The 25,588-nt window shown below is 51.5% G+C and overlaps 2 protein-coding genes across 5 annotated transcripts in view; one reads left to right on the top strand and one right to left on the bottom strand.

Moving 5' to 3' along the window:
- Nucleotides 1-25,588, bottom strand: part of EEF1AKMT1 (EEF1A lysine methyltransferase 1) — a 91,380-nt gene that overhangs the window by 16,590 nt on the left and 49,202 nt on the right. Inside the window, exon 5 of one of the 3 annotated variants that reach the window (XM_008021648.3) lies at nucleotides 22,943-23,975. The exons of the other annotated variants lie outside the window; for them this stretch is intronic. Within the exon in view, the coding sequence (XP_008019839.2) occupies nucleotides 23,956-23,975 (20 nt within the window). The 3' untranslated portion in view covers nucleotides 22,943-23,955. Of the gene's footprint in view, nucleotides 1-22,942; nucleotides 23,976-25,588 lie in introns of those variants that run through there. 3 annotated transcript variants of the gene reach the window in all.
- On the top strand, nucleotides 3,213-23,668 carry IL17D (interleukin 17D). Of its 2 annotated transcripts, XM_008021644.3 has the most exons (3): nucleotides 3,213-3,445; nucleotides 4,120-4,415; nucleotides 22,242-23,668. In XM_008021644.3, the coding sequence occupies exons 1-3, from the start codon at nucleotides 3,431-3,433 to the stop codon at nucleotides 22,558-22,560; spliced, it is 630 nt and encodes a 209-aa protein (XP_008019835.1). In that variant the 5' UTR covers nucleotides 3,213-3,430; the 3' UTR covers nucleotides 22,561-23,668. The 2 variants fall into 2 exon arrangements, with proteins under 2 accessions (XP_008019835.1, XP_037842860.1); XM_037986932.2 differs by lacking the exon at nucleotides 4,120-4,415.

Below are 25,588 nucleotides of genomic sequence, written 5' to 3'. Positions count from 1 at the left end.
CACTAATAATTATAAAAATGAAAACTCAATTATATTAATAATTAGTAAATGCTAGTTATGTTAATACAGCAAATGTAAACAGAATATTCCAATTAAGTGACAAAGATTATCAGACTATTAAAAAACAAGACTCAACTATATGTTACTTATAAGAGACACATTTTAAATGCAGTCTTGCACCACATGATTTCAGTCAACAACAGACCACATAGATGATGGCGGTCCCATACAATTACAATACCCAATTTTTACTGTACCTTTTCTATGTTTACATACACAAATACTTACTATTGTGTTACAATTGCCTACAGTATGCAGTACAGTAACATGTCGTACAAGTTTGTAGCCTAGATGTGTTGTAGCCTAAACTACACCCCATAGGGCCCAGTTGTATAGTGGGCTATACTCAGTGTAAATACAATCTAGGGTGTTCACACAGCAACGAAATCACCTTACATTTCTCAGAATGCATCCCTGTTGGTAAGTGACATGTGACTGTCTAAAGGCACAGATGGGTTGAAAAAAAAAGACAGAAAAAGAATGCTCATCAAGGCCAGGCGCGGTGGCTCACGCCTGTAATCCCAGCACTTTGGGAGGCCAAGGCCAGCAGATCGCCTGAGGTCAAGAGTTCGAGACCAGCCTGGACAAGATGGTGAAACCCTCCCTGTCTCTACTAAAAATTCCAAAATTAGCCCAGCGTGGTGGCGCTTTTCTATATTCCAAGTTACTGGAGAGGCTGAGGCAGGAGAACAGCTTTAACCCGGGAGATGGAGGTTGCAGTGAGCCGAGATCACATCACTGCACTCCAGCCTAGGCAATAAGAGGGAAACTTCATTTCAAAAATATAATCAAATAAAAATTCAGAATCTTAGCTGTAAAGGGGAGTCAAGTGGGACCTGTGGTCAAGAAAGGGTTTATCAAATGCATCAGGAAAGAAGGTGGGAGACATCAGACTGGGTGGGAGTAAGTTAGCGCATTTACTGGTTGAAAGAAATGTAAAAGCTCTCATCTGTGTCTGTGGAAGGTGTGAGGAAGGAACTGGGCAGCAGAGACTCGCGGAGAATGAATATGTAGATTAGTGATACAGGAAAAGACCATAATTGCAGAGGTGTAATAGGATACTTATGTTGAAAGTTAATCTGAGATTTGGGTCATAACTCAGAATTGAGTCTACTCAGCTCAGTGGTATGATTTTTAAGAGTTGGGATTCTAGGCAAGTACAACAGAGAAAAAAGGAGAAAGGGATTAAGTAAGGGTGTTTGCAAGGGTGTGGTGAGTGTCGAACTGTGAAATCTAAACTAGACAAGAAAGGACATAAGGACTCCAGGGTGGAATGGTTAGTGAGAAGTGGGAGAAGGTTGGATGACGGCAGAGAACTGCAGGAGTGGGCGAAAACAGAAGGTACCTGTGTCAGGGAATAGGATATTTGAAATCAGATGTTCGGATATGCTGCAGTTAGTGGCGACGACGAAACCTTGGATATGACCATACGACGACAGTTCCTACTGATAGTGCTTCTCATTGCTGTCACGTTCCTGGTCACTCACTTGATTCACTGATTTCAGCTCCTGGATCTACTATTATTCCTGCTGATCATTCCTGGCACCGTAACCTCCACAGAGACGATTTACGTGCTGAGTTCTAAGTGACTGTGTTAGTTCTAATGGTCTTTATTTCCCATCTCAACTGTCGTCGTATGGTCATAGGTGAGCATTTTCCTCTGCCTCAGCCTCCTGAGTAGCTAGGATTACAGGCATGCGCTACCACGCTCGGCTTTTTGTATTTTTTAAGTAGAGACGGGGTTTCACCATGTTGAGCGGGCTGGTCTCGACCTCCTGACCTCTTGATCCGCCCGCCTAGGCCTGCAGTGAGCCGAGATTGCACCACTGCACTCCAGCCTGGGCAACAGAGCTAGACTTCGTCTCAAAGAAAAAACAAAAAACAAAACTGTGAGCATTTTCAGTCACTTGTAATGAAAACTGCTGGAAAGTACGTATTTTCCTTCCCACTTCCAAGGTAATGGCGGGGGGTGGGGGTGGGGGAGCAGCGGGGTAAACGAGAGAAGTTGCCATGTTACCAGACAGTGGAAAATATTTTGTTGAATAATATACAAAACTAAGTCTGGTACCATGTCACCTCATATAGGAATGGATGCGGAAATGAGACAGAGTATTTCTATGAAACTCTCATAATGATACTCTCCTAAAAGCCTCCCACGCTTCCTTTTTTCCAATAAAAACTAAGCAGCATTTGAGTACTGAAACCTTTATTCCCATTTTAGTGGAACGTAAACAAAGAACATGAACAACGTACTAGTCAGAAAAAAAGTGTTTTATAACCGAAAACAAGTATTTGCCAAGAGCTGTAAATTGCTTTAATCGCTTAAACTGGAGATTTCAGTGTGATTTTCAGCAGATTACCAAGCTCCTTAGTTATAGAACATTCAAGGCATAGAAAAGTGTTTTTCTTACAAAGCACAACTGAAATGTAGTTTAACTAATGGTTTACAATTCAGTCAAATACCAAAGCTGCAAACCATTTAAGGAGTCATCAATTACATAATTTGTACACTTTCAAAAAGCTTACAGCTGGGATGGGTTGTTTTCAAAGCACGACTGCTTTAAAATGATCATATTCATTAGCCTGCCACCTAGGAAGCATTAAGCGTTTACTTGCAGAATGAACGAGCGCGTTGTCTTGTGTTACGAAGTATATAATATAGTTCATTTTAGTTTCTTCATTCGCAGACAATCAGGCTCATTTCACGTGACTGCTTGCACTTAGAACTCAGTTATCACGGGGTAGGAACTCTCCAACATCGTCGTCATAGGCCAAGAGATGCCCGTGAACAGCCATGAAAGTGCCAGTCAGGGAAGGATGCAGTGCTTCGTTTTACAGTTGTTGGATAGAGGCACAGGATCATTTCACGTTGTTGAGGAGAAAGGAGAAACAGCCTCCTCCCACCTTGTTAAAAAAAGAGATTTAAAAAAATCTCTAATTTCCTCGAAGCACGGAATCTCAAAAGAGGTAGCTCTAAGGAGAACCCCTCCGGGTTTGAGTGCGTTCCTCTTCCAGGGGGCCTATTCCATTCTTGGACTGCTTTCCTTAACAGAAATCTCTGAGCCAAAACTCGGCCTCCCCCAACTCCATCCTGTCGGCCCCACTTTTCTGCTCCGGAGACTTCCAGGCCAGTCCCCACTCCTCCTTCAGTCAGTCGGGCCCGCACCCGCGGCCGGCAGGGCCAGCCCTCTCCTCCCCCTGCGTGGCGCAGCACAGGCCCGGAGCGCGCGACCCCAGGCCCTGGGCGCCCCGCCGCATGCTCGCGGCTTCCCGGGAGCGCCTGTTCGCGTGGCCCTTCGAGTTATTCCGCTAAAGAGCCGCCGCGTCGCCCCACCTTGGCGCGAATCTGAAAGCGTTTTCGGGGAAGAAGATGTTGGGGGCACTGGTGAGTACACTGCACAAGTGACAAAATGTTTTCAGCCCCTGGAGGCGAAGCGTGCAGAGCCGCTCTGTGTCCGTGAGGCCGGGCGGCGACCTCGCTCAGTCGGCTCCTCGGTCCGAGTCCCGGGTACGAGGAAAGACCACAGGGGGCTTCTCGCGGAAAAGCGGGCCCCGGACCCCGCGTGCGTTGGCGGGGGCGGGCGGATGACGAGGCGCGGCGGCATGGGTGGGTCTGCGAGGCGGCGGGTCCGGGCGTCTCAGGCTCCGGGGCTCCCTCGCTGGCGGCGGCACAGGGATGGCGCGCCCGGGGGTGAGGGTGCGGCGGGTCACAAGCACTCGCAGCCCGCGGCGCAGCAGCCCGGCAGGCACACGCACACGTGCACGCGCGCCCCGCACCCGCCCCCCGTACGGCGCCCGGCTCGGGGCGGCGGCGGCGGCGGGGGCCGGGGGCGCGCGGGCCGGCGCCGGGCTGGGCCCCGGGGACCCCGCGGGCGGCGGGCAGGCGGGGAGGGCGCTCTGGGGCCCGCCCGCGCGGCTCCCATCCTCCGGGCCGGCCTCCGGCTCCGCGGGGCGAGGGGAGGCGCCCGCCGGCTCCGGGCGCGGCGGGCGGGACACGGGCGCGGGGCGCAGGCGGGCTCCTCCGGCGCGCGCGGGCGCTGAGCGTGGCGTGTCCCTCAGGTCTGGATGCTGGTAGCCGGCTTCCTGCTGGCGCTGCCGCCGGGCTGGGCCGCGGGCGCCCCGAGGGCGGGCAGGCGCCCGGCGCGGCCGCGGGGCTGCGCGGACCGGCCGGAGGAGCTCCTGGAGCAGCTGTACGGGCGGCTGGCGGCCGGCGTGCTCAGCGCCTTCCACCACACGCTGCAGCTGGGGCCGCGCGAGCAGGCGCGCAACGCGAGCTGCCCGGCAGGGGGCAGGCCCGCCGACCGCCGCTTCCGGCCGCCCACCAACCTGCGCAGCGTGTCGCCCTGGGCCTACAGGTGAGCGGCGGGCGCGTCCCGGCGGGGCCCGGCAGGTGGGGAGGGCAGGGCGGGGCGGGGAGAGTGGGTGGGGCCGGGCCGAGGCGGGGCGGGCAGGATGGGTGGGGCGGGGCGACGCGGAGGGGGCGTGGCACGCGGGGGAGGCGGAGCAGGTAGGGGTGGGGTGGTGCGGGGCGAGACCGGGTGGGGTGCGGTAGGGTGGGGTGCTGGAGGCGCTGCGGTGAGGTGGGGCGGGGCAGTTGGAGCGCCGGGGGACAATTCCTAAACCGCGAAGTCCCACCCCCACCACCTCCCCTCAAGGAGTCCCGCTTCCCCTCCTTACCCTCCAGTAGTTCCTATGCAATACGTGTCTCTCGAACACCTAATCTCCGCCAGGTTGGATGGGTCCACAAGGCACTAGCCAGGGACCCTTCCGTGATGTGGACACAGTGATGTGGACCGTCCTCTGCACAGGGGGCCCGGGGAGTGCTGCTGGGGGGTGCGCGGTACTGTCCACATATTCCCTGAGTGCCCCTGTGGTCCGGAGGCTGCTGGAGCGGAGCCCTGGGAGGCGCCCTCTGAGCACCTCTAGTTTAACAGCTTAAGGGAGGAGTGGGGAGGATTGGGAAGGAAACCACAGCACCAGGCAGTGACACGAACAGTTCGGAGAGTGTTTTGGTCATGGAACAGAGGTCACTTCAGAAGAAAGGGACAGCCTGCAAAAGGGGGAGGCTGGGGAAGTTGGGGGCGTGCAGGCAGCGTGCGGGGTGTCCTCAGCAGGCACCTGTGACGTCTTCCCTCTAGCTGGAGCAGGAGGAACTGCCCGAGGGGGCGAGGCTCACAGGGCCACAGAGGTCAAGAAAGGCTTCGTGAGAGAGCTGAGTCTTGATGGAGGAGAGCAAGTCGCCTACAAAGGCAGTGCTGAGGGAGGGGACCGCTGATGGCAAGGGGGACAAAGCGCTCGGAAAATGGGGAGAGCCACAAGGCGGGCGGGGGGTGTAGGCGAGGTGTTTGCCTGTGGGATGGGCATCGATGTGAGGCTGGAGACAGGCGCAGGAGCTGGATCCCGGCCTTGTCAGCAATGCGGAGCTTCACCGTCACGCCTGGAATCCCAGCACTTTGGGAGACCGAGGCGGGAGGATTTAAAGTCCAGGAGTTCGAGACCAGCCTGGGAAACATAGCGAGATCCCGTTTCTGCACTTTTTTTTGTTGTTTTTTGAGGTGGAGTCTTGCTCTGTTGCCCAGGCTGGAGTGCAGTGGCGCGATCTCGGCTCAGTGCAAGCTCCGCCTCCCGGGTTCACGCCATTCTTTTGCCTTAGCCTCCTGAGTAGCTGGGACTACAGGTACCTGCCACCGCACATGGCTAATTTTTTGTATTTTTTAGTAGAGACGGGGTTTCACCATGTTAGCCAGGATGGTCTCAATCTCCTGACCTCATGATCTGTCCGCCTCAGCCTCCCAAAGTACTGGGATTACAGGCATGAGCCACCGTGCCCGGCATCTGCAAACAATTTTTAAGGATTAGCCAAGTGTGGTGGCACGTGCCTGTGGTCCCAGCTACTCCAGAGGCTTAAGTGGGAGGATTGATTGAGCCCAGGAGGTTCAGGCTGCAGTGAGCTGTGGTGGCACCACTGCCTTCCAACCTGGGTGACAGAGCGAGACTCTGTCTCTAAAATAAAAATTAAAGAAAAAAAAAAGCCTTGATACTTGAGATCGAGGAAGCCATACAGCCATTCTGCTTTAGGAGGGTGTCCCACTGGGGCATGGACTGGACAATGCACGCGCTCCAACGCTCCATCCAAAGGACCTAGGGCTTCACTCAGGCAGCGCGGTGGGAAGGGGAGACTAGGACCAGCGTGAAAGACGCTCTTTAAGAAGACAAGTGCTGTGGAGAGTCAGAGCACATGTGATGATTTTGTCTAAAACGCATCTGGGCTTCCCCGGAGCCTCTCCCTGCCGGCTGCTGGGTAGGAGATTTCCTTTTACTCGACCACACACAGGACCCCTAGGCTGTCCTGGGAAGCCCAATTTTAGGGCCTCCTGGCTACTCTACAGAGGACCAAGCTCACTGTGGCAGAGCCCCCTCAGAGCCCCTGCCCACGGGGAAGTTGGGTGGGACCCTCCCGCCCTTCTCACTCCTGTGCTTCAGCTGGATCCTGCAGGGCACACACATGGTGCCGTTCATTTTGGTGTCTTGGTGCTCTTGCTTTTCCTCTCTCTTCCCTCCATTTCCAGGACCCGAAGGGACGGGCTATGGCATTCTTCTTTCTCTAACCTCGTGGTATGCCTCTGATATGCCAAATAGGATTGAAGCCACATGGGGAATCTCTCAGAACCAGAGTCTAACTTCTCTGGACAGAAGCTGCTGGCCCTGCATCTTTCTGTATCAGATTCGAACTTTCAGGCAAACCCATGGCTCCCTACAGGCTGGGCCGAGGGCCTAAGAGTAGCACACAGCCTCCCAAAGGCACGTCTCCCGTGTTTCTGGCTCGGGTTGTTGATGGTATTTGAGCAAAATGGGAAAACAGACTTAGGAACAAGTGTTGTGGGAGGAAATAATGAATTTAGTATCAAGCCTGTTGAGTTTTGCCTGCCTGAAAGGCGTACAGGTGACAATGACTGGTTGGAGCTCAGAAGACAGAGCAGGGCTGCAGGACATATTGAGAGTTAGCAGCCCTGGCATTCTGTGTGTGGGAATTTAAATTGAGTTGCCCTTGCTACAGATGACACCTGTGTCGCCCCAGGCAGGATCTGGGAGCAGAGGGAGGTTATGGATGAGAATGACGCACAGGGTTCCAGAAGCACGGTCTGGGCCACCCAGATCTGCCCATGTGTGGAGCCTCAGTGCTGGGGGGTCCCAGGAGCAGGAGTGACAGTTACAGCAGGTGGCTGAAGGTGTCGTGTGCATCATTTTTCATATTATTTAGCAACAGTGATGAGATCACTCCCCATGGGCAAACAGAGGTGGGTGGCTTACATTTGCTGAAGGAAAGACAGTCTTCAGGGGATGGCTGCTGGGCTGGGACTCCAGACTGCTGACTGCCAAAGCTGCTCATGCATTTTCCTGCCAGGAGAGCCCTCTCTGCCCTTCTCCCTCCGATCACCTCTCACCATCTCCTGGGTTACTGAGAAGATTAGAAAAAGTGAGACCCAGCCAGGCCCAGTGGTTCACACCTGTAAATTCCCAGCTACTCAGGAGGCAGAGGTGGGAGGATCACTTGAGCCCAGGAGTTTGAGACCAGCCTGGGCAACATAGTATGAGACTCTATCACTACAAAAAAATTGAAAACTATTAGCCAGGTGTGGTCATGTTTGCCTGTGGTCCCAGCTACTTGGGAAGTTTGAGCCAGGAAGGCTGAGGCTGTGGTAAACTGTGATTGGGCCACTGCACTGTGGCCTGGGCAACAGAGTGAGAACTTGTCTCAAAAAAAAAAAAAAAAAAAAAAGGAAAAGAAAAAGTGAGCCCACGGAAGTGTGGAGCCTCTACTGAAAGGTTTTGTGGAAGGCCAGGCTTTGTTTTTTTTAGACAGAATCTCGCTCTGCCACCCAGGCTGGAGGACAGTGACACAAACAGCTCAATGCAGCCTTGACCTCCTAGGCTCAAGGGATCCTCCTACCTCAGCCTCCCATGTAGCTGGGACCACAGGTGTGCACCACCACATGTGGCTAATTTTTGTTTTGTTTTGTTTTGTTTTTTAGAGATGGGGGTCTCGCTTTGTTGCCCAGGCTCATCTTGAATACCTGGGCTCAAGTGACCCTCCTGCCTCAGCCTCTCATAGTGTGGGATTGCAGGTGTAAGCCATAGTGCGAGGCCAGGGCTTGTTCCTTGGTGGAGTGTCTGAGGGTGGGGCCTGGGTAGAAGAGTGCCCACCTGCAGGCTGGGCACAGTGTCAGGTGGTATTTCTTTCTTTCGAGACACGGTTTTGCTCTGTCACCCAGGCCAGAATGCAGTGGCATGGTCTTGGCAGACTGCAGCCTCCGCCTCCTGGGTTCAAGCAATTCTCCTGTCTCAGCTTCTGGAATAGCTGGGATTACAGAGGCATGCCACCATGCCCGGCTAATTTTTGTATTTTTAGTAGAGATGGTGTTTCGCCATGTTGGTCAGGCTGGTCTTGAACTCCTGGCCTCACGTGATTTGCCTGCCTTGGCCTCCTAAAGTGCTGGGATTACAGGCCTGAGCCCCTACTCCCTAAAGGCACAGCAGTCAGAGAGAATGCTGAGAAAGACAGGTGGGGAGATGGACTGAACATCAGGAGTACTGATGGGCACAGCAAGGATCACTTTAGGTGGGTAAGTTTTACAATAGGCATTTGGAAGGTGGCTTCCCATACAGATGGAATGGAAAGATAGGTCATTCAGTAAATGGTGTTGGGACAGCCTGGGTCTTACTCCTCTGTGAAAATAAATTCCAGATGAATCAAAGATTTAAATGTAAAAAATAAAACCACAAAAGTAGAGAAAAACACAAGCAATTATATTTATAATCTTGGAGTGGAGGAGGCCCTATTTAGCTGCTCATAGTCCCCAAAAGTCACAGAAGACAAGATTGAGAAATGAAGTTACATAATTATACACCGTTTCTTCTTGGCAAAGTAAAGTAAGAAAAATACAAGGGCAAACTGGGAAAAAATGTTTGCAACCCAAGGCACAAAGAGCTCCCACAAATCAGTAAGAAAAGGACCAGCGACGTCATGGAAAGATGAGCAAAGATCGGGACTGTTCCCAGGGAAGGAAAGTCAAATGACTCAAACGCTTGATGCAGAAAGGGACGCTAGCTTCAGGCATAAGTGAAGTGCATGTGGAGACTCTACTGAGCAGCCCTTTTTTTTTTCCTGGCGCCCAGCAGGCTACGTTGGCAAGGTTGTGAAGGAAAGGCATTCTCATCCAACTACAGGGGTATGAATCAGCACAACTTTTATGGAGGGCAATTTGGTATAAATATCAAGATTTTAAATTCACACACCCTTTGACTATTTCAGATACACTTGCCCATGTGCCGAATGATATGCGTACAAGGATACGTGTTCACTGCTGTAATAGCAAGAGATTGGAAGCCACCTAAACACCCCCAACAGGCACTGAGTTAGACACTGTACCCTGTGAGGAGGAACGAGGCGCACCGAGTCAGACACTGTACCCTGTGAGGAGGAATGAGGCGCACGGAATCAGACACTGTACCCTGTGAGAAAGAAAGAGGCAGCTCTAAGAGTCATAAGTGGATCAATCAATCACCAATACACAGCGGGGAAAGGCGTATCTAGCATGCTGCCGTTTCTATCTTAAAAGGGAAAATACGACATAGTATGTACATACGACAAATTCTGTTTTAAACGCCTACATATATACGCACACACAGGCATCCTTAGAACGGGGGTATTGTGGTGCCTCTTATGAGGGGCTCTGGAGGCTGGGGTTGGGGAGGAGACCTACTTTTTACTCTTGTATCTTTTACATTTTCTGCTACGTGCACATAATTCTTATTCCAAAGACATGTTAATTTTTAAGTTGAGAGCAGAAAGGGAAATTCTCCAACAATGAGGAAAAAGCAGACACTGAGAAAATGAAGCTTCAGCACAAACAACAGTCTGGGACATACCAAGAACATTGGTTGAAGGGCACCGTTTGCTCTTAAAGGCTCTGGGGCTTCCTAAAGAAGCACTGCAGACATCTGGGTGGATTTTCAGAGCTCCTACAACTCCACGGCTGGTTTGTGCTCCTGGTGAGGAGCCCGGGCCTGGAGAGATGAAGGCATTGGCCCCAGGTGACAGACAGGAAATAGTAGAGTCAGGAGCTCCTCCTGGACCTCTCTGGTTCCGTCTAGCCCACGTCCCACCCGGTGTGCTGTTAGAAAACAACATTCAGCTTCCAGCATACAAAAATATTTTTTCATTTACTTTGTGGCATAATGTTTGTTTCTCTTTAGCTTTAAAAACAAAAATGCCAAAAATAAAGTCAATTGGATTGCTCAGTAAGTTTTTAAAAGTCAAATTGATATATTAAGAAATATGTTGTAAGAACACTGAGGTTTATTGAAGTTTAAGATACACATCACTCACTTCTGATGAAACCCCAGAGATAAACACCTACCAGTACAGTACTCTGAATATTTTTTAACGGCTTATGTTTTCCAAATTTTGGTAGTCATCTAAAGATAACTTTTCTCTAGGTTATGAATAATGTGCAGTAATTTATTTTTAGGCCTTATTTGTTACTTTTTTCTTTAACTCCTTTCCTCTGACAATTTAAGAAACTACACCTAAATTTATTTTACAGTAAACAACTCTGTGGATAGCTGTAGTCAGGAGGTAAAGAAAAGGACAAGGAGTGTCCTTTGCTTTTTTTTTTTTCTGCTGCCATTACAGATACCACAGATGGGGTAATTTGTAAAGAGTACAAGTTGGCCAGGCACGGTGGCTCATGCCCGTAATCCCAGCACTTTGGGAGGCCGAGGTGGGTGGATCACTTGAGGTCAGGAGTTCAAGACTAGCCTGACCAGTGTGGAGAAACCCCATCTCTACTAAAAATACAAAATTAGCCTAGCATGGTGGCACACACCTGTAATCCCAGCTACTCAGGAGGCTGAGGCAGGAGAATCACTTGAACCAGGGAGGTGGAGGTTGCAGTGAGCTGATATCATGCCATTGCACTCCAGCCTGGGAAACAAGCGAAACTCAAAAAAAGAAAAGAAAAAAAAAGTACAAGTGTATTTGACTCATGGCTCTGGAGGCTGGAAAGCCCAACAGCCCAAGGGTGTGGTGCTGGCATCTGGTGAGAGTCCTCCCACGCTAGAAGGTGGAAGCAAGTGACAAAGAGGGAAGGGCAGAACTCATCCTTTTACCAGGAACCTCTCCTCGGATGGCAGAGCCCTCCTGATGCAATCACCTCTTCAAGGCCCCACCTCCCACACTGTTACCACGGCAGTTGGATTTTTAACACATGAACTCTTGGGGGGACACAAACCATAGCAGAGAGTAAAGGAGGGTAGGGAGAACAGGGGATAGGAGATCAAGTGACTTTCAGATAGACACAGCAGGTCACCAGCGGCATTTGAAGAGGCCATGAGACCCTCCCCAGCAGCCCAGTGCAGGTACCCCGGCTGAAGGAAGCCGGTATTTTCCTGTGGAGAACCCAAGTTACCAGAACTTTCAGCAGATGACATTTGGGAAGAGGGAAAATCAGAAGAAAATAAATTCCCTTCAGGGATTTCATTTGAAAAGCGCCACCTTGGGATACAGATGTGTAATAGCCCGGGACTGGAAGTCACCTGAACGACCCCCAATAGGCAGCTAGTCAGATAAAATACTATACAGCTGTGAAGATTGGCGGCTCTCAGTGTACCTAAGGACATCCCCTACTTCCTACGTGTGCCCAAGTTCAGCTTCCAGTTACCTGTGGGCAGTTCAGCAATGGCCCATTCACTGTGACCCTCATGCTCCGGTAAGTCCATCATCTGGTATTTAGCAATGCTGTATTTTAGCAATGTTGTCATCAGGAAAGGTTGGATTTATAAAAAGGATATTTTTACTTACCCCTCCTCTAACCCTTACGTTTAGTTAACTCAAACATCCTGTTTCCCGAGTGGGCTGTCCATTAATTATTCCATTTGACAGATATTGAAACCCAGGGTCACATTCATTCGTCAAACATTGTCTGGGGGCTGGTGGGCAGGCCCCCCGGAATATAGCCAGGAACCACAGACCCTGACACTCCTCCTGCAGTCACAAGGTACTGTTCGCATCACTTTCTCTCCATCAAATCTTTTTTAAAAAATTTATCAAAGGGGTTATAACATTAGAGAAAGCTAGAGAGATTAGGAGTATGTTAGGGAAGACCATCCTCACTACAGCTATCATTCTTTTTAAGATTCCAGGCCGGGAATCTTAAAAATGGCTCATGCCTATAATCCCAGCACTTTGGGAGGCCGAGGCGGGTGGATCATCTGAGGTCAGGAGTTCAAGACCAGCCTGACCAACATGGTGAAACTTCTTCTCTACTAAAAATAGAAAATTGGCCAGGCGTGGTGGCGGGTGCCTGTAATCCCAGCTACTCAGGAGGCTGAGGAAGGAGAATCGCTGGAACCCCGAAGGCGGGGGTTGCAGTGAGCTGAGATCGCGCCATTGCACTCCAGCCTGGGCGGCAGAGCAAAACCTCCCAAAAACAAAAAAAAAACCTCCCATTTATCCTCTACCCCTCTAACAAATGCACGCCTCTCTTTAATGCACTTTCAAATGTGTGTGCTGACCCTAAAAAAAAAAAAAAAAAACCCACCCCGCAGGCTTAGACCCCCGTGGTAGGCGTGTCCCCACGGTCCTGGGCACCGGCCCGCGAAGGTGTCTGCAGTGGCGTCTGTGGCCGACAGGGGGCAGCACCGCGCACCGGCTCCCGGGCCCGCCCACCGCGTGGTCTCCGGAATTCGGGGATGGGAGGTGCTTTTCTTTCTTACCTTTCTTTTCTCGTTCTCTCCTTCCTTCCTAACTTCCTCCCTCCCTCCCTCTTTTTTATAACGTTCGGTTCCCTGCTTCCAAACTGTGGGTTATTTTCTAAGGTCTTGAAGCAAACCAAGCCTCGCCTTCACGGGTATCTGCACACAGTACATGAGCGCAGGTGCAGCGTCCTTTCACCGCCGTCCTCTAATGATAACGCTTTGTTGAGAAAACGGGGGCGTAGAGAAATGGACAGGAAGAGTGAAGGAGAGGGGGCTCTGCTGCCTGGCTGGGAAAGTCTCAGTCACATCCTGTGAGAAGGCCGGCGGGGCATTGTTCATCCTCATTCATTCTTGGAGAAAAAGAGACATTCGTTGCTTAAAGCAACTTATTTAAGAAATATTGGTATTTTCCCCCTAAAATGTTTGTGTGCATAAATGACCTTGAATTGGCCAAGGCACAGCACAGACCCCGCTACTCCCCCCTTGCCCCAGCTGCTTAAAATACAGCAGGCTCTACTGCACCTATCACGGTTTCACAGGGTAAAAATAAAAGCATTGTCAGGAGCATTGTCATGGGATTAAAGTCTCTCTTTCTGAAAATAGGTATGTTCATTTTGCTTTGATAGTTATTTTCCACTTACTGCCTGGGTATTACTATAGCATTCTTAGAGTAACCAGGGATGATGATAATATTTCATTCCATCAGCGCCTCTGGCAATGCTCCTCACCTGAATAAAATGCGTGTGCCCTAATGCCAACAGAATGATTTGGGCAAACTCAGGAAGTTCCACACATGCCATGAAGTGAAGTTCTTTATAGTGTCTGTCTTCCAGAAGTGACACATGAAAAACTGGCAGTGAGCACATGCTCGCTAAATTAATAAGAGGCCAAAGAGAAAAGACTGCCAGAAACTCTTCCAGAATTAGAGTCCAGACTCATGTTGTGATAGCGATTATTCCTCATAACCAGTGTTGTGGCCACAACTGACTCACTGGCGGTCGGGTGGGCTCCCACCTTGGTGCACACAGGCGCCTGCCCCAAGGACAGACACTTCAAAGATGGCTCTGAACCCAGATTCTGCAGCTTCCCCCGGGCAGATAGCTGAGCCAGCCCGTGGGCATGAGTCGTGTTTTCCCTTTGAAGAGATGTTTCCCAGCTGCAATGAATGTGTGGCATTTGCCATGACAAAAGAATAAAACCCTTCAAGAAATGTGGGTTCTCATTCTCATTTCTTTTCCTCCCTTTCCCTCCGTAAAACTTTTTTTTCTGAATTATCTTCCAAATTCTTTTCCAAAGCATTAGTCTTTCTCTCCTCCTCCACTACCTCCCAGATGAACAACTTTCCCCAGAATAAATGGATTTCCTGGTTGTAGCTTCACCATTTACCAAGCACCTGGCTGGTTGCTAAATAGCCACGAACCGCAGCACCGCGTCTGTTATTACTGTGAGGCTTAGGCAGCTTGGCTCTGTGGGGCAGTGCAGGCAGCTGGGCTAACCCAGGAGAGCTGGAAGACTTTGGAGAAGTCCGCTACTCTGTTGGTGCCTCAGTTTCCTCATGAGTGGCAGGAGAGGGTGGGCAGGCTAAGCCTTCTTGCTCCTAATAGCCCAGAGCCGGTCAGTTGGCAGAGGAGCAGGGTTCATTCTGGAGCCCTGACATTGATGTTAAGTTCAGGATCGCACCAAAGTCAACCTCAGTCCCCAGATAGGGCAGGACTGACCGCTAGTTCTCCTTGGCCTGGGGAAGCCAGTGGGGATGAGTGCCCTGGGCAGACCTCATTGCTATCCCAGGCTGATTTTTCCATGTCCTCTTTCATGAGAAATGCACGACTGATGTTTTCTTGTAGGGGCCAGAAAAGCATTTTTCAGAGCTTCTTGGCAGCACATATCGAAGATCCTTGGCTCCCTGGGGCCTTAGCGCATGGAAGGAGGGTGGAGCTGATGGGTCTGCTGGCCACAGCTTGGCAACAGGGAAGCTGTTTGTGGTCTCCAGTTACTCCCTGGCCGGCCAACAGAGCCCTACTATACCCAGCCCTGACCCCACAGCCGGCCTGGCTGCACACAGTGCTTCCAACGTGGCGGTCCTGCCCCTTCCTTCCCCTGTGGTCTCAAAACCGTTCCCCCTCCCAGCTGCTGGGCCTGTTCCAAAGGGAAAATGAGAGATCGGAAGGCTAACACAAACCTGTCTTCGTGACTCATTACTTCTCTTAAACACAGAGACCAATTGGCCTATACCAGGGCTGTCTATTAGAGTTATCTGGGGAGCTTTTAAAAACTACCAACTGGGGCTCCACTCTAGAGCAACTGATTCAGAATCTCTGGGGGTCAGGGGGGACACTGATTACTATTTTTTATAAGCTCATTTGTGTGCCTCCAGGGAAGCCATCCCATTGGCAACACCGATTGCTTACTGGGTTAATAATGACCTTATGTACTCATTGGTGGAAATGTAGAAAAAGTCCTGGGCCGGTATGGTCTTGAAATTCACACCCACTTGGGAAAATGCCATCATCCAATTGTTTGCCATCAGCTGCAAATCGATAGATCCGAGGTTAGCCAATGGCCAGCTCGCCTCTAGGGATAGCGCTTACGTGGTTGACTGTGCAGCCAGAAATGGGTTTCTGCTGATTCATTTGAATCCGTGACTCCCCAGCTTAAATGAGTGAAACAGATCACTTGGACAGCTTGTTAGTGTGGAGAGCTTCCGACTCCTTGGGTGTAGTGTTAAGTCTGAGAATTTGCATTAAATTTTTTTTTAACTTAAAAGTTTTGGAGATATAGATATATCTATACATCTTTTTTTGTTTTTATTTTTTTGAGACAGAGTTACACTCTGTCACCCAGACTGGAGCGCAGTGGCGTGATCATGGATCACTGCGGCCTCGACCTCCCAGGCTCAAGCAATCCTCCCACCTCAGCCTAAGGAGCTAGGACTACAGGTGTGCACGACCACGCCTGGCTCATTTGTATTCTTTTAAATATTTTTTGTAGAGATGGAGTCTCACCGTTGCCCAGGCTGGTCTTGAACTCCTGAGCTCAAGAGGCCTCCCAAAGTGCTGCAATTACAGGCATGAGCCACCGCACCTTGCCAGAACCTACATTTTTAACAAGAGTCCCATATAGGCTTCATGCAGGTGGTCTGAAAACCACGTTTTAGAAATCTTGTTTGTGCCGCCGCCTTATCTCTTGCAAAGGTTAGTGTTTTTCAGAGGACTCTCAGCTCTTGGAGAGGGATGCTACATGTCCCTCAGTGTCCCCAAAGGACAGCGGATGTCTTGGTATTACCATGGTTGTATAACGTCTTGAGATCTTCTGGTGTGAGTCTGCCCCCTCATTCTTTTTCAAAATTGTCTTGAGTATTCTTGGCCCTTTTCATCTCTCTCTATGAATTTTAGGATCAGCTTGCCAAGTTCTCAGAGCAATCTTTCTGGGATTTGGTTAGAATTGCACTGACTTTATAGATTAATTGGAATTTTCCAAGACCTTAGAGACTCAATGTATTGCCAGTGTCTTTTCTAAGGATAAAACATTGGTGAAAATGTCACATTATCAGTCCCACCGTCAGGAAATTGGGGGAAATGCTCATCAAATCCATCTCCTTCACTTTGCAAAGAATCAGGCAAGGTGGAGTTCTCTGCCCAAGGTTACTGGTAGTGACTAAGTTGGGCTACAGTTTTAGGTCCCAGACTCTTCATTACTCCATCCTCCCTTTTTAAGAGAGTCTGCTGGGTTGAACTCACTGACTTTCAGATGTGGTGAGCCATGCTACCGAGGCAGGCTGTCTCCACGGACACATTTAGGTGCTTGTGGGTTCCAGCGAGGACTGGAGAAGGCATTGCCCCCACTTTGTTCCTGGGCTGGGGTCTTTCGACTGCTGTGAGATAAACAGTCATCCTGAGCCCCTGCTGCTCTGAAACCATTTCATGTTCTGCAAGATGGGAGGGTGAGCCACATCAAGGCACGTGTGCCAACCAGTGCCCCAGCGATCCTCCTTGGGCATCGGTTAGAGGACACGTCAGGTGGCCCAATCCTCCCTCGGAATGTGTTCATTGTTTTCTGATCTCCGGAGCCGCTTCAAATTGTTTCCTACCACGTCCGGTCCCAGGGGCAGAGCTCTTTTTCTGTCTCTGCTGTCACTTACATTCCTCTCCCAGCTCGGTTTCCATCACCTCTAATCATCCCTGGAGGACTCGTCCTTTGTTCCTGGATTAAGCCGGGCCACCTGTCACTCTCTCAAGCCAAGCTTCCCACGTGGCCAGGGACACTTCAGAGATCCCATCAGAGGGAAAAACCTGCTGTGTTTCAAGCGTGCCCCCGTGCCAAGCTTCCGCAGAGCAGCACGCAGAAAATGTGAAGACAAAAGAATGACTGCCCACAGGAGGTGCGGCACAGGGCAGAACTCTGCTCGGTTGCTTGTCCATGTTTGGTAAGAGAAAAGGCTCCCGTTGCAGTTTCTTGCTGTTTCTTTTTGGTGGCAGCTTTCCTTAACCAAAAAGCACACCTAGCTGTTGATGTCCCCAGACCCCAGGCAGGAGGCTGGGGTGAGGGACTTCAACTCTGTCTGTGCCAGCGAGGGCCCCAGGCTTCTCTCATGACCTCTTTCCCAGGCCCCCGCTGGGTCCTTCCGAAGGTGCAGGCCTTGTCTCTCTGCTTCTCTGGGACTGCAGGCCTCATGCCCCCACACCCTGGGCAGCAGGGCATGGTAGATGCATGGCACCCCCCTTAGTGGCACCTTCCCATTGTGAGAGAACAGCCTGAAACCCGCCCCTGTTTATACCTCTGATCTCCCATGGCCCAGGCAGCCATCGGGGGAGGTGTCTTGTCAGAGGCCTTAGTCCAGAGGCATCCCAGCGGTGGCGGCAATTTCAGTCCCAAGTCCACTGGAGGGCTGCGCTGTGTATTTTTAGGCGGATGAAACTCTGACCCTCACCGCATCCAAGCGACTGTCAGTTATCACCTACAAAACTACCGGGGGTGACGCCTGAGTGACAGTTGTTCATGAAGAACCCAAACAATGGTGAAATATGAGCAGTTACCTACATACCGAGGACACGGAAAGACCATTCCCAGGTGATGAGAACTCAGAGGGCCGGGCAATGCCCTCACATCAAACTCACCCCACCGGTGAAGAGACTGAGTCCACAGAGAAATGCCTGACCCGCCCGCCTTTGGTTTTCCTGCGGCACATCCTCCGTGCTGTTCTGACAGCCTTTCCAAACCCACATCTTACGTGCAGCTGCCCAGTGCCCTTCATGAGTTTCCAGGAGCAAGATCACATCCAGACTAACTGCTGTGGTCTTCGGGCCCCTGTGCACCTCCGAAATAGCTCACCACAGCTCCAGGCTGTTGCATGCCACGTGCGTGTGAGTACACACACACCTGTCCATGCTTACACGCCCATGCTCACGCACACCTGCCCATACTTACACACCCACCCACGCTCACACACCCACACACACCTGCCCACACTCACATCTGCCCACTCTCAGATGCCAATGCTCACACACCTGCCCACTCACCCACACGCATATGCCCACGCTAATACCCACACACCTGCCAATGCTCACACACACGCCCATGCTCACACATCTGCCCCCCACACACCTGCCCATGCTCACACCTGCCCATGCTCGCACCTGCCCATGCTCGCACACCTCCCCACACTCACCCACACCTGCCCACGATCACACACCTGTCCACACTAACACATGCCTGCCCACGCTCACAGATGCCCATGCTCACACCTGCCCACACACCCACCTACACCTGCCCACGCTCACAACCTGCCCACACACACCTGCCCACACTTAACACCTGCCCACACTCACCCAGATGCCTACACTCACCCACACACACCTGCCCACACCCACACATCTCCCACACCCACACACCTGCCCCCACACACCCACACACACCTGCCCACACTGACACACCCACACACACACCAGCCCGTGCTCACACACCTGCCCATGCTCACAGCTTCCCACACACACCTGCCCACACCCACCTACCCACGCTCACACACACCTGCCCACACACCTGTCACATTCACACACATGCTCATACTCGTGTTCACAAATTTCTGTGATTGTCCCATACATGATTTTCTCTATTTTCTAATACTTCATTTTGAAATCATTTCAAACTAATACAACTGTTGTGAAATTAGGACGAGTTCCCATATACTGTTTACCTGGGTTCCCCAAATGTCAGCATCATCACTCAGCAAAATGCGCAAGATCAGGAAATGAACAGACATGACACTGTTATCTGCCCCGCAGGCCTTCTTTAGGGGGTCCACAAATGCCCCTTTCTGCCCTGGGATCCAACCTCTAGTGGCCACTGGTTTTGTGGAATGTCCCTGAGTCTGGGTTGCATGTGTTTGATAACTGATTGTGCTGGTGATGATACTGGGAGTGGAAGCGGCTGGCTTCATGTTGCTGTGCCAGGATGGCAGGTGTGGGCCCAGCCAGGACACCCCCAGCTTGTGTTCCTCTACTCGGGGCTCTCAAGTGTAGGTTCCCTCCCTCTTGTTTTTCTCCCGGAACAACACGGGACATATCAAGTTTCCTACATTCTGTCCTTTGTTGGTCACGTCCTCATAGTGTCATTTCTCTCTATTTCTGGTAGCTTGGCTCCATCAGGTTCAAGTTCAGGTTTGACCCAGCCCCCTCAAGCCTCTCCCCTTCATGGACCGAGGATGCACCCAGTCTTCACCATCAGCCTTCTCCCTGGGAAGTTGGTGTACTCTGCTCTCCTCTGCCTCTATTTGTTCTCCCTCCATGTGCCCCCTTATTTAACCACCATCTATCAATGGACAACTTAAAACTCTGCCTTTAGCCAAGAGCTCCCTCTGGGGCTCCAGACCATCTTCCACCCCATAGTCTGAGGGATCTTTCTGAAATTCCATGTGAGGGGCACTCTTTCTCCTTGTACTTCCTGGTGGTGATTGTCCCTTGACCCTGTGCTTTGACTTCTGCCTGCCATGCCCTTCTCCCTTCTTCACCTGGATAAATCCCCCAGGAGCCACCGGTGGCCATGGGCAGAGTGAGCGCACTCTGTGTTCACCTACATGTTTATCTCCAGAGAGTGAGTCCTTGGGTACACATTTCATCTCTAGCCCCATTGCCTGAAAGAACACTCAGATACTTGTTAGATAAATGCTGAAAGTGATTGGAGATATTACAAATCCTATTTAGGATTTCCTTTTCCTTCTAACATTAAGTCAGGGTCTTATACCGACCTCAGGGTATAAGAACAGGAAGCTTGGCCGGGTGCGGTGGCTCATGCCTATAATCCCAGCACTTTGGGAGGCAGAGGTGGGCGGATCAACTGAGGTCAGGAGTTCAGGACCAGCCTGACCAGCTTGGAGAAACCCCATCTGTACTAAAAATACAAAATTAGCCGGGCATGGTGGCATATGCCTATAATCTTAGCTACTTGGGAGGCCGAGGCAGGAGAATCGCTTGAACCTGGGAGGCGGAGGTCGTGGTGAGCCGAGATCGCGCCATTGCACTCCAGCCTGGGCAACAAAAGCGAAACTCCATCTCAAAAAACAAAACAAAAAAAAGAACAGGAAGCTGGTAGGGCCCAGGGTCAGCTTCGCCTGCTTCCTGGCTCTGGGGCTTCTCCTCTAGAAGGCGCTGTGACAGGCACATCAGGGCACCAAGAGAAATCACAACTCAGTCCTTACCCTTCCTGAGCAGGGCAGACTAGGACTGTGTGGTGTTCACAGGTTATGAACACATGGAGAAGGAAGGAGTTGAATTTGAGGACATCTGAAAACTCTTAAGATAATGAATTGGACCTTAAAATATAGGAAGACTTCATGGAGTTGACAGTGGCTTGGAGAAGGCGCCATCTTGACTGTGGGGCCTGTAAGGGGCCTTCCACTTTGAGGTGCCTGGAATGTGGGATGCCAGAGGGAGAGGATGGCTTCATCCATCCTGGTATGGGTCAAGCTGTTGTGCCTTAGAGGCCTCCAGCTACAGAACTGAAGAAACAGCAGCCATGAGGAGCTGAAAAAGAATTTCTTCCAGCCTGGGGAACACAGTCAGGCCCCCTCTCTACAAAAACTAGAAAAAAAAAATTAGCTGGACATGGTGGTGTGCACCTGTAGTCGCAGCTACTTGGGAGGCTGAGGTGGGAGGATCACTTGAGCCAGGGAGGTGAAGGCTGCAGTGAGCCATGATCATGCCACTGCACTCCAGCCTGGGTGACAGGTCTCACTCTGACCCAGGCTGGAGTGCAGTGGTATGAGACCTGTGAAAAACATTCTGCAACTATTGGGGTGTATGTTGGAGGGAAGCATGAATAAATGAAGTCAGATTGTGTTTTGTGTTTTTGCTTCAGAGACAATTTGTGCATTTTGCAGGCGGCCCCCACTGCCCTCTCCAGTGCCTTCACCTGGGCTCCCACCTCTGGGCCTGCACTGCCAGCAAGGCCACCTGGCCAAGCTCCTGATCCTTGTGCCGCCCTGTCCTCTGGTCACCCTGACTGGAAGCCTTGGACCCGTTGCTGACTTTCTGTCCGACCTCATCCCCCACATTCAAACAGTGGCCTAGTGCTTGGAAATGTCCCTCTGGGGCTCCACAAGCACAAGAGGTGGCTGGGTGCAGTCCTGTGTCACCGACTTCCTCTGATGGCAGCCTGGCGGGTGGCCTTGGGCTCTTCCTACACCAGTCCACTCCCCTTTGCCCCCCGCAGACTCCCTCCTTAGGTCCTGGCACGCAGGTGGCACTGGATCCACTTCCAGTGACGAGAACACACCACTCCCAGCCTCGTTACCTCCCAGGCGTGCTCCAGTCCCTCAGACACAAACGGAAGAAGAGAATACTGTGTCTTCCTGAGCCCCTGACCTTCACAGATCACTGAGAGCTGGCACTCGGCACCAAATCTCCCTGATGGAGAAAGCGCTTGTCCTTCACTCCCGTGAGAGCCCCGCAGGCCTCTGGCTCCCGGCCAGTCAGCGCTGTCCTCCCCCAGCCCCTTTTTCTAGGCCTGCCCCAAGCCTGTCCTTGAAACCCGCCCTAGCTGCCCCCAGCCTAGGCCCAGGTGGACGCGCCCCTCGGGGTCTGCAGAGCCGGCGGGAGGCAGCGGCTCCGGGGCCCTGGGCAGACGGCGCCTCATCCTGTTCTGGTGGCACCTGTGGGCCCGTGCAGGCCGCCTGGGTTTTATTTTTCTGCGCACATTAGCCCAGTCTCTGGAAGCAGTTTTCCGGCCTGGATCAGGGCCGGTTAGATGCGCCGTCATTTCAAATATAAGGAAGCGCTGGGCAGATCCGTTGTCGGCCGGCCTCGCACGCGCGCCCGCAGGCCGAGGGCAGGACCGTCCCGAGGCCCTCCCCGGTGCCTCCAACCCGGGATCTCCGTGCGCGGCGCGGGGCTGCCCCCAGGCGTGACCTCCCCCGTGCTCTCTCCCTGCAGAATCTCCTACGACCCGGCGAGGTACCCCAGGTACCTGCCCGAAGCCTACTGCCTGTGCCGGGGCTGCCTGACCGGGCTGTTCGGCGAGGAGGACGTGCGTTTCCGCAGCGCCCCGGTCTACATGCCCACCGTGGTGCTGCGCCGCACCCCCGCCTGCGCCGGCGGCCGGTCCGTCTACACCGAGGCCTACGTCACCATCCCCGTGGGCTGCACCTGCGTCCCCGAGCCGGAGAAGGACGCAGACAGCATCAACTCCAGCATCGACAAACCGGGCGCCAAGCTCCTGCTGGGCCCCAACGACGCGCCCGCCGGCCCCTGAGGCCGGTCCTGCCCCGGAGGTCTCCCGGCCCGCGTCCCGAGGCGCTCAGGCTGGAGCGGTCTGGAGGGCTCGGTCGGCGACCTCTGAAGAGCGCGCACCGAGCAACCACGCGCGAGCATCCGGAGACTCGTCTGACACGGGCATCTCTGGTTGCTCTTAGCCACAAGCAAGCAGGGTGGCTGGAAGCGTATGGGAGACGACCCGGCACGGCCACCCTGTGTGCGGCCCGCACCGAGGGTCTGGAGAGGCGCACGGAGGAGCCCCCCAGGGCGGCTGCGGCGGGTACAGGGCGTGCCTCACCGCTGGGTGCTTGCCAAAGAGATAGGGACGCATATGCTTTTTAAAGCAATCTAAAATAATAATAAGTAGAGCGACTATATACTTACTTTTAAAATCAACTGTTTTGAATAGAGGCAGAGCTATTTTATATTAGCAAATTAGAGCTACTCTGTTAACATTTCTTAACATATAAACATTTTTTTTTAACTACTTCTGGTCGGATTTTTTTTTTTAAGCATAATTGGAATCCTTGGATAAATTTCTTAGCTGACACACTCTGGCCTGGGTCTCTGAATTCAGCCTGTCACCGACGGCTGACTGATGAAATAGACATGTCTGATCTGACGCACTCTTCCTTCCACTGAAGGTCTTCACGGGCCTCCAGGTGGACAAAGGGATGCACAGGCGGCTCGCATGCCCCAGGGCCAGCTAAGAGTTCCAGAGTTCTCAGAGTTGGTTTTATGAGTCAGGAGTACAGAAACAGTCTCAAACTTGTACATTTTTTTTTTCCTTTTGAAAGCCCCTGGGGCCAATTTGTGGTTAAGAGGTGGTGAGATAAGAAGTGGAATGTGACATCTTTGCCAGTTGTCAGGAAGAATCCAAGCAGATATTGGCTTAGTTGTAAGAGCTTTAGGATCAGGCCGAATATGAGGACAAGGTGGGCCACGTTAGAATCTGCAGGGATCACTCTGGAGGTTTCTGTTTCTACATTCTGCCACGAGAGCTAGGTCCTTGCTCTTTTCTTTAGATTGAAAGTCTGTCTCTGAACACAATTATTTGTAAAAGGTAGAAGTTCTTTTTAAGTCATTAAAAGAGTCTTGCTAAAGGATACACTGGCTGTGTGTATTTCTCTCAATTCTGCTTGATGGGCCAGACTAATTGTTAGAGGAAATCATGTGTTACCTCAGGTCTTCACTTTATCTTGAGGTTTAAATTCATAGAGATTTGATTTGGTCTTAGAAAGATCCACTAGTCAGGTAAGGCCAATGTCTTGGATCTTTGTGACACCCACAAAACCAGGAAGTGTCCTTTATTCACATGCGTTTCACTCCCAAACGTCAGCTACCACAGAAAGACCAACTGGCAGCCTTAGTCTGATCCAGATAGATGGGTCGCTCAGAGACTTCCAGCTCCCACTAGAATTGACAGAAATTGTGCATGAAAAACACATCACTGAGCAAATCCACACTTTTGTCCAAATACAAAATTCAAACTGGAAAGCAGCAGCTATGGATAGTTCCAGACTGTACTTCCCATTCAACCTCTGGGGGAAGAACGGGATCCTCTGGTGGTGGTGTGTCTACAACACATTCCCGTCCAGCAACCAGAAGGTCCAGAGCAACAGCACAGATCCACTCAGTAAAAAGAACTGCCTTTTTTTTTTTTTTTTTTTTTTTTTGAGTCGGAGACTCTCTCTGTTGCCCAGGCTGGAGTGCAGTGGCGCAATCTCAGCTCACTGCAAGCTCCACCTCCCAGGTTCACGCCATTCTCCTGCCTCAGCCTCCCGAGTAGCTGGGGCTACAGGTGCCGCCACCATGCCCGGCTAATTTTTTGTATTTTTAGTAGAGACGGGGTTTCATTGTGTTAGTCAGGATGGTCTCAATCTCCTGACCTCGTGATCTGCCTGCCTTGGTCTCCCAAAGTGCTGGGATTACAGGCATGAGCCACCACGCCCAGCCCAGAACTGCCTTTTAAAGCAGCGACTTAGGTGTTTTTTCCATTATCACTGCTGTTGTGTAACACTTTCCAGGTCACTCTTCAAATATAAATAGTGCAAGCCTTGGAGGAAGGGCACCCAAGGAGAGGAAACTCTGTGTGGGGAAAATGTCATGATTTTATTCACTGCATTAATTATTCATTTACCCTCCACTTGCTAAAAGGTAGCACATTCCTAACAGAAGAAATGAGCTTTCCATTTGAAGATCGAGAAAGGTAGCCTCTGTGTTTTTTCTCTGTACTGTACATTCATCCACTTAGTGACCATCTACTGAGCACCTGCCTGGTTCCAGTCACTAGCTCCTGCAAGGCGGTGGTGAGCAAGACAATCTCCCTCGTCCACTAAAATGATGAAACCACAAAGCTGCTCAAGCACCTCGCGCCTGGGTGCCACTCTATGAACCTGCTCCCTTCGCCCCACTACGCTTCATTTTCCTTCCGTGTGAAATGAGGCCACAGCGCCCACCCTGTGAGGACTCAACACTGTTAGCAAAGTACCTGGCACAGTGCCTGGCACACATGAACACATGTGTGGACATGGACGCATCATTGCAGTCATTTATAAGCCACATTGAAAATAAACATCAAGCTAAGCCTTCTCCATGTTATGTCGCTTTAGAAGGCATCTGTCACAAGTGACAGATTGTAAGTGACAGTCTGTACACTTTTTTTGTACAAAAGATAAGTTTAAAATGAAATCACTGGGTCGGGTGCTTCAATACAGGGTGGCTTACACCTGTAACCCCAGCACTTTGGGAGGCTGAGGTAGGTGGATCACCTGTGGTCAGGAGTTGGAGACCAGCCTGACCAGCATGGTGAAACCCCATCTCTACTAAAAATACAAAAAAATTAGCTGGACATGGTGGCGCGCAACTGTAATCCCAGCTACTCAGGAGGCTGAGGCAGGAGAATCACTTGAACCTAGGAGGCGGAGGTTGTGGTGAGCCAAGATCACGCCATTGCATTGCAGCCTGGAAAACAAGAGTGAAACTCCATCTCAATAAAAAAAAAAAAAGGCTGGACGTGGTGGCTC

Source organism: Chlorocebus sabaeus, chromosome 3, assembly GCF_047675955.1.
Source record: "Chlorocebus sabaeus isolate Y175 chromosome 3, mChlSab1.0.hap1, whole genome shotgun sequence".
Taxonomy (NCBI): Eukaryota; Metazoa; Chordata; class Mammalia; order Primates; family Cercopithecidae; genus Chlorocebus; species Chlorocebus sabaeus.
This window is presented reverse-complemented; position numbering and strand designations above follow the sequence as displayed.